This window comes from Barbatula barbatula, assembly GCF_947034865.1.
Source record: "Barbatula barbatula genome assembly, chromosome: 16".
NCBI lineage: Eukaryota > Metazoa > Chordata > Actinopteri > Cypriniformes > Nemacheilidae > Barbatula > Barbatula barbatula.
In genome coordinates, this window is record NC_136779.1 from 6,860,596 (window position 1) to 6,872,216 (window position 11,621).

At 35.2% G+C, this 11,621-nt stretch overlaps 2 protein-coding genes across 2 annotated transcripts; both read left to right on the plus strand.

The window, feature by feature from the left end:
- Positions 1 to 975: 975 nt before the first annotated feature.
- On the plus strand, positions 976 to 5,119 carry LOC306905414 (uncharacterized protein). The gene is made up of 15 exons (XM_079475996.1): positions 976 to 1,081; positions 1,563 to 1,605; positions 1,708 to 1,814; positions 1,983 to 2,101; positions 2,381 to 2,533; positions 2,680 to 2,737; positions 2,864 to 2,926; positions 3,030 to 3,125; positions 3,222 to 3,319; positions 3,409 to 3,459; positions 3,936 to 4,022; positions 4,131 to 4,208; positions 4,602 to 4,664; positions 4,775 to 4,908; positions 4,990 to 5,119. The coding sequence occupies exons 2-14, from the start codon at positions 1,584 to 1,586 to the stop codon at positions 4,875 to 4,877; spliced, it is 1,098 nt and encodes a 365-aa protein (XP_079332122.1). The 5' UTR covers positions 976 to 1,081; positions 1,563 to 1,583; the 3' UTR covers positions 4,878 to 4,908; positions 4,990 to 5,119.
- A 2,347-nt stretch (positions 5,120 to 7,466) lies between these two features.
- On the plus strand, positions 7,467 to 11,508 carry plekhs1.1 (pleckstrin homology domain containing S1, tandem duplicate 1). The gene is made up of 13 exons (XM_079475997.1): positions 7,467 to 7,557; positions 7,990 to 8,023; positions 8,170 to 8,258; positions 8,341 to 8,456; positions 8,534 to 8,689; positions 8,854 to 8,899; positions 9,152 to 9,235; positions 9,356 to 9,460; positions 9,547 to 9,596; positions 9,763 to 9,867; positions 10,294 to 10,383; positions 10,471 to 10,603; positions 10,695 to 11,508. Exons 2-13 carry the CDS (start codon positions 8,005 to 8,007, stop codon positions 10,740 to 10,742), a joined length of 1,041 nt encoding a protein of 346 aa, XP_079332123.1. The 5' UTR covers positions 7,467 to 7,557; positions 7,990 to 8,004; the 3' UTR covers positions 10,743 to 11,508.
- The last annotated feature ends 113 nt before the right edge of the window (positions 11,509 to 11,621 follow it).

An 11,621-nucleotide genomic window follows, 5' to 3' on the forward strand; every position in this document is an offset into this window, starting at 1 on the left:
CGCGAACGCAGTTCGTTGAAGTAATTTTGGTGCATTGTCTTACTAGCGACTGTCTCAAACCCTCAACACTATTCTGGCGCGTTGCTTCGCCGTGTTGCAGACTGCGTGCATCTACCGCTTGCATCAAATTCATTGTGACGTTGTGTGTAGAGCTTTGTGTTAATCACTTTGATTCCTGCTCGTTTTATTGCAACTGTCTAGGTTTGTTATTTGTTTCTTTTTTTTTTGTTTACGGTATCTTTTGTGTGGATGCTGTTCATGTTCGTTTCTTTTTCTTATAAATATTATTTGTTTCTTTTTTTTGCCTCGCCGGTAGGCATAGGCATTATCCCTCTACATATGCCCCTTAGCATTAAGGTCTGACATATATTCTCGTATTGTGAATAATTGTTTCGTTGGTTTATTTTGTTGATTTTGTGATTTGTCCATATCCCTGTCATTTATTGGGTAGCCTATATGTGGAGAGAGGGGTTGCTTACTCTGTTATAATTTAAGTTCACACGAAGTGCTTTGTTTATTATTGATTGGTTTTGTGTGTGGTTTGGGTTTCTTTTTATAATTTTGTAACTAGCCAACTGTTCCACTCTCCCAATTGTGTTTGTTTTCCTTGTTTACTTATGTGATAAACCAACGTTGCTATTAGACCTCTTAAATATTTAAACAAACGATAATAAAATAATTTATATTTATACCCACGTCTGTTGCCTGAATTGTTCACTCTAGGTATTTGAACCTGTGTGCCCTAACTAGGATTATTTCCCCAAATTGTGGGGTGGCGTAGTCGATTTAAACTAGAGTATTGGGCTTTTCAAGCCCCCCCCCTTCCCTTCGCTCTGCTACATTTGCATAATTAAGCAATTATCAAAATAAGTTTGGTGATTTGATTTCCAGAAACTGTTATTGTGCTATTGTGTAAAAAAAGGGAGGGAGCTTAACCTGAGCTGGTAAAAATCAGAAACTCCTCCTCTTACTGTCATTGCTTTCTGGAAGAAAAAGCGCTCAAGCTTCCTTTTAAACTATCATTGTAACATGTACACTGTGAGTGCAGGATAACAGAAGACACTGTGCGACATCTGCTAAGGTAATTATGATAAAGTATATGACTTCTGATTTGATGACTCTTAAAGACTGAATAAGCATAACTTAAAGTCATAAGCATGCAACATTATTGCATTCATGCAGCATATTATTATTAAGCAGAGACTGGGGCTAGTTGTCACGCAGGCTTCAAGTCTGTGGTCCAAATAGATTTATGAACTTTCCTTCACATTTTTCCTGCTTCATGAGTTGTGTATTAATTAATGTTTTGCTGTTTCAAAACTGTGTGTGCTGAAACAAAATGGCTTTCTAAAAAAGATTATAACATTACTATTGACATTTTTTAAAGGTCTGCCTTTATCATTTTGGTTACCTTTTATTATTTGTCTACATTGAATTCTTTGGCACTGAATGTTATTCTTACATAAGCATCACTTACATAAGTATCACTGTTGTAATCTATGTTTACGCCTGACGTGTGTAAATAGATTAAAATCTTACCAACCATTTCACATCTATTTTAGGACTAAACCAAAAGCATCCAAATGTTCACCAAACATAGATCAAGTAAGTCTGAAAGTTATTTATGAAAAATAATGAAGAGTGTAATGCAGAACCATTTTAATTGATGTCTGAGGTGTAATGTTGATCTTATTTACTTTTTGGCAGCACCAACAGCAATATTTTACAAAAATAATGAATCACCAAAGATGGATGAGTTGTACAGTGGATACCTTCAGAAGTCCCCTGCTTTCTCTGGCATTACTAAAGGAAGGGTACGTATCCTAAGGCATTTTAGCATGAAAATGAAACACCCTCTATCTTTACAGTCAATCCCCTACATTACAACTGAGAAAATAGGAATATAACGGAAAGTGTAATCCAAAACCATATACTAGAACGCTTGACATTTAATGCATGTGAAATGTATTTCTTTGTGTTAGGGCAAAGCATGGAAGCGCCGTTTCTTTGTACTTTACAAGGATGAGAGAACCTACCATCTGGCATACTACAGAAACAACGAGAAGAGGGAGAAGCCTTTGAGGAAAATAGACCTTTCCAAGTATGTAAAAATATCAAGACGCCTTTCCTAAATACACTCTAATAGTCTGTAAAAATAGGGCAAAATATACTGTATTAACATGAAGGAATTTTTCCGTATTCATTTTTACAGTTCTTTTACATGTATTTTACATTTTGCACTGTATTAAATAGCATTTACAAAAATGTCCGTAAAATAAAGGAAAATACACTGGTCATTTTCTACCAGCAGCGTTTTGTAAGGATTTTTTTACAGTGTACAAAAGCAGCAATACAATTTGAATGTATTCTTATTTTAAAGGGTCAGTTTGATTTATACATGCCCTAAGCAGCATCAGATGTGGGACTGGATCCAGAAAAATTTTCGGTGTTCGTCTGATTCTGTGCTGTATCTGAGGGTGGAAGACTTCATGTCAAAATGTGCAAGAGAATATTTCCTCATTGGAGAAAACAGGTTTGCCATGATTTGCTCTACCAACTCTCATTGCAGTTGCAGTTTAATAAAACTCAACATGCAAGGCAAAAACTAATAGTTCATTATGGTGTTTTCGACCAAGTCAGAGATATAGTTTCATATTTTCTGTATTATTGTGATTTCAGTGAGGACGTGGGTAAATGGGAGAAAGAGTTATTGAAAGTTATAAGGACTTTAGGAAAGGTAAAAAAAACATATAAATCTCTAATATCATGCAATACACTCAAACAGCAAAGTGTTTTAAAAATATATGTTTGATCGACATTAGATGGACAAAATATTGTGACGCTTATGTTCTTTTTCTCACAGGATAGCAGAGTAAGAGCAATATCTGAGCCTATACCTAAGTCTCCACCTTGTGATGAAGGGATGGTATGTCAAACCCTGCATATCCATTAATATATAAAAAATGTATTTGGTCAATGCAAGAATGCACATTGACTAATATATTCAATGATGTGGTCTTTCTTTCAAGAGGGTAATTGACCCCAACCCCTTTCGGCTGTCTGCACCTACAATTCCAGACAGCCATTATGATGTTCCTAGCAGTTACACAATAGCAGCATTCAAGGTTTTAACACAAGCTCAAACTGTTTTAAATTTAGGTTTAAATTTAACATCATAACGGGTTTAATCCTCGTGCTCAACTCAAGCCTTTCTCTTAAAGTCTGTAGATGTTTGGAGTGATGACGACGATGAAGATGATACAGAAGAAAATACAGAAACTCCGGAGGACATCAGTGAATACATGGATATGGCATCAGTGTAAGAGACAGAGTTTTTGTCGTATGTAAAATGCAATGATACAAATTCCTAGGACAAATCATAATATTTTCTCTTTTTTTTCTAAATAGCCAAGAGGTGTTACAGAATCGCTTGGAAGAGGACGCATGCATTCAGACAAAGTAAATTTGAAGTCTACTTCACAGACCCCTTTGGTTTGCACTATTTTCTTACAGTTGTGTGACGCTGTTTTTGTTAATCGATGCATCGGTGTGTTTGTTTTATATGATGTTCAGTACTGGTTTTATAATACACCTTTGCATTTTGTGAATTTGACTTTGAGAAAACGTTTTTCATGTCCATGACGTCCCTCGTGTCTCTACACAATTATTAGTTTATTCAAAGAATGCAAAACAACTATTTGTAAAATAATATGTTTTGCTATTCAAGGAAACTCGAACAATGCAATGCGTCGTTAAGATTAAAACAAATGCTTGGCATTGTTTTAGCATCGTGAAACTTAAGACATGTCACTTCTGACAAGATGATAAACCTTTACTTGAAAACAATTTTGAAAGGATTGTGTTTCGTTGGAAGTTGACCCTTGTTCTGCACACAGTTATCTTGATGCAGTTTTAAAAGACCTTTGTTTTTCTAGTAGGCCTACAGCCACCAAAGCCGGTGAGTCCAGCCAGGATTTGTGTCATGCTGCAGAAAACCAGAAGAAGGACAGTTCAATGAGACTGTAAAAATACAAGAAACTCATTCTCTGCATTCATACATACAAAGTCAGACATGATTGAAAGTGGATTTACTTAAAGCAGGACTGACACCATCTTTGTTTCTTTCTTAGAAACAGTGCAGAGCTGAGGTGTTCAAAGGGCTCTCTTTTGGACTTTGGAAATTGTGCTTCAACTGAGATAAACAAAAGGTGATTTGAATCATTTCATAATGGGTTGTAACCATCATAGACTTACACCGCGACTACGCCGGAGGGACGTGCCATATATAGTGCGGAAAAAATGTGAAATTAAAATGGGTTCTAATTCGCTCTAATTCTAATGTTTTTTGTTAAATCGCACAACTTCTGGTCTAGACACAGTGTTAGGGGACTGAAGATCAGATTAGTTGATCGACCAATTTGGGTTGTCAATTGAAGAGTTTTATCAAATCTACACCCTTAATTTTAGTGTTTAAGGACATTTGTGCCTCAAAGAAACTGTAATTTAATTCTAAACTTTATTAAAAACCCAGTTATGTTTAGCAATGTTTTTGTGGTTTGGCCTCTGTTGGAATTTTGAATATGTGTTTCTTTATTCTATAGTAAAACACAAAATGAGGAAATTAGTAAAACATTGATCTTCAGACAGGAACAAGGAAAACTATGGTACAACTTTTATAAATACTAAGTGTTCCAGAGAAAATACAAATGTAGGAACTACTTATGATAGATTATGTTCACCCTCGTTCTTCATCTCTCATCATCTTCCTCTCTAGTGTGTCTGAATGTAAGAAAAATAAGACCTCACATATGTTCCATATGGGGGATCAGATCCTGGCATTCAATGACCTGCTGATAGACGCATTGGAGGAGACATAGCCATGCCTAAAAAAGGCTTAGCAAGGATGAGGTACTTTAGAATCAAGAATTACAGTAAAAAGATGGTTCATCATTTAAGAGTACAAAATAATGTTTCTTTAATAATTTGCAGGTTAAACTGACTATTCGACAGCATCCGGGATCCCAGCCTTTCCATGCTGAATCCTTATCAACCACCTGAAACAAAACGACACGTGAATGAAGAGTTCCTTGTAGTGATCTGTAAAAACGGCACTTTGGTGGACCTGGTCTGAAAAACAAAGCAGACCATTAGCAGAAGATCATCAGACAGCACCCACTACTCTTCTGTATCTATTGAGATACGACAATCTTTAAATGTTACTAAATTATAGTAACCAAAAACTGTATATAAAGTATGAAGATAAAATTATAGGAGACTGATGATGGTATAATGTATATCTATGTGAGCATAAGGCACAAAATGAGGAATTAAAAGTATTACACGGACATATGTAGGTTAATCCACTGTGAAAACGTTTGATTTCTTTACAGCTGCACTTTTCTTTGTTACACTGAGACACTTTAATGTTTGTATGCAAATCTTTCATTCAGTATATTGTTTTGTTGCCCAAAAACCATATAAGGTTGCATTTATACTGGTATTATAATTATTCATATTATTATTTGCACATTGTTATATTGTAAACTGTTACAGTTTTTATAACAGTCGATATGTGTGTTTAGGTATTTACTTGGTTCAAGGGTAAAATCTTTTTATAAAATGTATAGTGTTGAATTGTAGTGTCTGTGCTGCAGAACATGGAATACTTTCTGAAAGAATGTAAAACCATAAACATTTTAAAGGTACATTCCGCATAGAGGAAAACTGGTTCCTCCAGATTTATTTGCGTCACATCCAAGAAACTTGACTGAGGTTAAAAGTTCTAAATATTTAAAAGCATTTATATGAAAAACATTTTCTTGCATTACTTCCTGTTTGTATTTAGGAAAAACAGTTCTCTTTACATTGAAGTTAAAAACCAAAACTTGTTCTCAAACTTATAATCTTAATTAAAAATGTTTTTCAAAAAACTATGTTAAGATTTATATTTTAAAGAGTTCAGACCAATAGCAAATGTTCAATAGCTGGTGGTGTTTAAAGACAGCTCCCTTTTCTATTAAAGATGAGAAAGTGGAACTGATAGTTCACATGAAATGTGTTGTATCACCCAACACAAATGCTTTCCTGGTCTTTGAAAATGTAAAATGTGTTCCATGTTTGTTTGATTTAATATTTTTTCTCATATTATAATCATTACTAACCATGACATATAGTGAATCTTGTGTGCATGTTTTGCATCCTTACTAAACACAAGTGACATGAGCTTAAATAAGGTGTCAAGAATTGTACAGAAAGCGCTGGCAGCAATAACAAACAAGAAAAAAATGTGCCACTTTTTCTGTCACTATTTCTGCATGTCACTTTTTGTCTCTATAAAAGTACAATATGTGTCAATGGGTGTCAAATTTTCTGTGAGAACCAGAAGTAAAATTTGGACACCACAGAATAGAAACTGTTTTAAGCAGCAATACAACTTTGATGTTTAGTAGCAGTACATGATTCAGCTGTCAAGTCTTGCTTGACCTGTTTTCACCAATGGCCCAGAGACTCTTCTGATGACAGAGACTTGGCACGATTTTTAGTATCCTGATACCAGAGGAGTGACATCATCTATAACCTGACCTTTATTTTTGTATAACAGGCACATTCAGAGCTATTGTTTCAATGTTCTACGTTTACAGTGAATAGATCTCTCTAGTGGTGATTTTTGAAACTGCACTGGATGATAAATGGGTGTTCCTGTATTAGACCGAAACCAGATTGTTAAAACAAAAGGCGGTAGTGAAAGAAGTTTCTTGGGAAACCCCCAAAATCCATGTAAAATAGTGATTCTCAATCTTGGGTCTCCATGAGGGATCCAAGGGGGGCACAGATGTTGTGGCATTTTATGCAATCAAGCATCAGAAAAACAAGACCACCAACCAAAATAATTGATATTCTAGCATTGCTGTTTTATGACATATCGCTTATTGCTCCCCGAACTCTTTGTAAGTCGCTGTGGATAAAAGCGTCTGCTAAATAACTAAATGTAAATGTATAGCTGACTGTTTTTGGTTTTATTCAAATTCAAAGTTTAAGATTATGTGAGGAGTAAGATCAAACATAAATCCACTTTCTCAAACTAGAATAATATGTTTCATGAGCTTTTAAAGGACCACATTGTGCCAAATACAACTATAGCCACACTGAGACAAATCTACAAACCTATACTTATGAGAAATATAAATATAATGCTAAATAACAGAGAGCCTGAATATAGCGTTTGTATCGTTTATATTACATCTAATGGAATCCAATGGAATCAGAGATAATGGACATGTGTGAGCCACAGAAACACTTATAATGCCCATACACTTGTATCAGAGGAAACTTGGTTATCACATTCCCCATGTTTGGAAGGCAAAACCAAAATTTCCCACAACTAAACACTTGGTAATCCCCCAAGAAAAAGAATTATACGTTTTCCACAAAGGGAGGAATCTTTAAGCAGAAACTCCACCTCCCTCAGAGCTTAAAAAATCGTACTTCTATACTAACATCGTGACAAGCACATTTGGTATGCAGGAAACCTTTACAGAGGACACATTTTAACTTAAGGTAATGCATTTATATTGTTTAGCACTCTAACTATAGTGTACATTTCATAACTTTATCACTTATTTGAACACAAAAATGATATATATTTTACATTCTACAAACTATAAACAGTTTTCAGTTTAGAACAATACTCATGTTAGACAAATAGAAAAACTGTAATTGTTATGTAAATGTTGAAGAAAAGGTTTTTTACATTTGCTGTTATTATCAGTGTTGTGATTCAGGATCACATGCTGCTTCATATAGAGCTGTAAAAAAAGGTCTGGTGACATTTTCAAAGTTTTTGTAACTTTGCAAATATATATTTATGTAAAATACCTGCACTGCAGCTGTTTGTGTTGCATATTCTCAAGCATCCGTCATTTTCCCTTTGTATGATGTTTGTTATGGAATGATCCACCAATCAACACAATAAAATTTATTTTATTTCAGCATCATAATCAAAAGATGTACAGCAAAAATGCAGGTATGTTTGAAATCTACGTCAACAATGTAGAACTGAAACCAGAACAATCTGTTTCATAAAAGAAAAAATGTGGCCAAACGAGTGCAATTGAGGCTACTCATAAAGTAAACAATGCTAAATTCTGGTTGGTTTCTTTTCTTTAACAGATCCAAATGCTACATTTTACGATGAATCAGAAGAAGTGTACTCTGGCTACCTGTTCAAGTCTCCTCCTAATAGTTTATTAAGAAACATGGTAGTAAATTTCCCCGACACAAATGTGCACCAGATTTCATGAGGTTACGGTTATCTAAGCTGTTTTTTTATATCCACTGCAGAAATCATGGAAGCGTCGCTATTTTGTGCTTGCCAAGAAAAGTGACAGAGCTCACGAACTAAAATATTACAGAAATGATGATAGAAACTCATTTATAAAATCCATTGATATTTCCACGTAAGGAGATGCAACACACGTTTTAGATTTCAAACCATTTTTATGTGCATATAATATTATATATCATTTTTATCTAGCATCACAATGCTTCTGAATACTTGCCCAACGACGCATCCTATCTATGACTGGATCTGTAAAAGCTTCAAGTGCTCTCAATACACTGTGCTGTTCATAAAGACAGAAAATCCTAAAGAGAAGATCCATAGAGAATATTTCCTCATAGGAGAAAACAGGTTTGCTATGACTGCACATTTTTTAAGACGACTGGCAACAAGTAGACTGAAAGAACAGAAATGATAAGACTGTTTATAAAGTGACCAATTTTTTCAATGATGGTTGTATCAAATTTTATTGTCACATTTGATTTAACAGTTGAATTGTATGTTGATGGTTTCAGTGCTGAGACAGATGGATGGTACAAAGCGCTATTCGAGGCGCAAAAGGTAAAACATTTCACTTTAAGTTATAAGTAATTTATTCATTATTCAGAAATATACAATTTAGGCTATCTAGAAATGTTTTTTTCACAGCATAACAAAAACAAGTTGGAACCTGAACCACAAAACAATTCTGAAGATTTAGCTTTTGAAGAAAAATCTACATGATCCAACAAATTTGGATAATTTCGTTCTCTTGTATAAAACTTACATTTTTCGCATACATACCATAATGACTCTCATACATCATTCTCACAGCAGACCAGACATAGGTCAGAACCTTTACCACCGTACATGAATGACCCAAAATCTACTTACTACAACTCACATTACACTGAACAGGTACTTGTTGATATTTTGTGCAAGCAGTAAAAGACTTCATAATACTCACGAGTCCGAAAAAGTTGCCATAACTTACCCTGAATTGTTTGTGAGTTTCACGGTGTGTCTCCATAACTGTAGAACGGAGGTGATCGTGCACCCCCAGTGCCCCCAAAGAGGAGATCTGCAGATGTTGAAATGAAACACAATGAATGTCAACAACCATCCAGCCCATCTTCATTAGAGGTTTGCACTGTCACGCTTAAAAAAACACATATACACAAACGTCTCAAATGAGTCATTATAAACAACAAACTGTTCTATGGATTTAGATGAAACTGGATGATTCGGCGGGGGAAAGCAGTCCTGATTTGTCATCAAGGTATGATAAATTGACCGACACCAACCCAACTGAATTTGTTTGATCCACCACCTAACCTATTCCACATTAGTTCACCGGAAATGAAAAAGTTGTCATTGTTTATTTACCCTTATGTCATTAAAACCTGTATAGCTATGACTCTTCTGTGATTTGTTTTTCTCAAAAGGGAAAGTGCTGCTTCTACTGAAGAAAGTATTTGGGATTGGGTGACAAATGCTTTTGATACCCTAAGGACAGAGCAAACATCCAGTGAGGAGAAAGAAACACAGAGGTAAAAATAACTTTCTAAAAACATTGCATGATGTTGTTTGTCATATTGTAAGGATCCATATGTAAACGAATGCATCCATTAGTAAACAGACAGATGCAAATTTCAGATTTGTCACATATGAGCTCAGTCATTAAGCAATTTTATCATTGTTTCATTGTTCATGATAAAGTAACTGGTCAGCTGTACTGCTGAATACGATAAAGGAGGATTTTAATCTCAGAATCAATAATTGTAAAAACTACTTTCACTTCAATGAAAACGGTGCTTCTACCAAGAAAAAAATTATACATTTCAAATTTCTACCTTATCAGTATGAGGTTACATTGAGGCATACAATTATGTCCTTGCCCTTATAAAAACAAAATCATGTGTTAATCTGTCCATTAAATAGATTTTTAAATAATAATTCAATGACTTATTCTCCAGAGAGAAGCACACCCCTGTTGAGGAGGAGATCTGGTTGAGTCTTGAAGATCTGAATGGCGTGAGCTTTACAGACGAAGCAGGAAAACCATGGTACGATTCCCACAGATTTGTCAACATGACTTATAGGTTCCATGTTTGTTTTTGTTTCTTAACATATCTCATCCTCTTTCTCTCCAGTGTGTCTGAATGTGGGCAAATGGAGACCACATGTCTACTCCATAAGGGGGATCAGATCCAGGCTGTCAATGACCTGCTAACATACACAGTAGAAGACATACAGATGTATTTAAGAAAACTTAAAACACATGAGGTATTCATAAATAACAATGCTTTGCTAATGTAGTCAAAGATGTGCACTGTCACACTTGTTTAACCTAATCCTTACTGCCCCCCCCCCCCAGGTAAAACTGACCGTCCTACGGCACCTTGACTCCACCTTAACACTCTGACCATACATACTGAGGAAACAAAAGACCTAATCGGATTTGATGCTACCTCTCTCTATTTTGCCATCAGTTGTTTGTAAATATATCAGATTTACTTTATATGTGATAAGTTGTTAAACAGGTACCTTGTGAATGCCTGGCATGAAAAGAAGGGATAGTTCACCCAAAAATGAAAATTCTGTCCGCTTTTTTACTTATCCGCTTGTAGTTTTTAATCTGTATGACTTTCTTTGTTCTGCAGATCACGAAAGAAGATATTTCGAAGAATGTTGGTATCCAAACAACAGCGGTACCCATTCACTTCTAAATATTTTCTTTTGTATTCTGCAGAAGAAAACCTCATCCAGGTTTGAAATTACAAGAGGGTGAGCAAATAAATACAGAATTTTCATTTTGGGTGACTAGTACTATAATAAATGGTGAAAAATATTTTAACAAAAGGTAAATGCTAAAGTATCATTACAGAAATCGTAAACAAATACAGATATTGTGGCAGTTCAGCGTATAGACTCTCAGAGCCACTGCACAGTTTACCAATGTTCAACCACCAGGTGGCGCCTTGATCTAATTGTTATTAGTCTCGAGCTTCTTGAGGCATTGCAAATTTACCAATGATTTTACACTTAAGTGGGCTTTTGCTGGTTTCTTTTTGAGGGTGGGGAGGTATTTCGGGTTGTTTTGTATAAACTGACAGGTGTATCCTACAGATCTTGATTTCATGACACAATGTAACATGTTGGACTAATAAACAAACTAGTCTGTCTAAAGCAGTGGTTCTCAAACTTATTTGTAGTAAGGCCCCCATTTGCGTAGTGTGCATCGCTTTGCAACCCCCCAAATAAAGACCTATAATCTTACACTTTTAATCAAACAAAAAACATG

What these genes read in the sequence shown, in the direction of transcription:
- plekhs1.1 (XM_079475997.1), top strand. An exon ending in ACTCACATTACACTGAACAG is followed by an intron (nt 9,236 to 9,355) that starts GTACTTGTTGAT and finishes CCATAACTGTAG; the next exon opens with AACGGAGGTGATCGTGCACC. An exon ending in CCAGCCCATCTTCATTAGAG is followed by an intron (nt 9,461 to 9,546) that starts GTTTGCACTGTC and finishes CTATGGATTTAG; the next exon opens with ATGAAACTGGATGATTCGGC.
- LOC306905414 (XM_079475996.1), top strand. Translation starts at nt 1,584, where the DNA reads ATGTTCACCAAACATAGATCAA. An exon ending in TTATAAGGACTTTAGGAAAG is followed by an intron (nt 2,738 to 2,863) that starts GTAAAAAAAACA and finishes TTTTTCTCACAG; the next exon opens with GATAGCAGAGTAAGAGCAAT. An exon ending in TACATGGATATGGCATCAGT is followed by an intron (nt 3,320 to 3,408) that starts GTAAGAGACAGA and finishes TTTTCTAAATAG; the next exon opens with CCAAGAGGTGTTACAGAATC.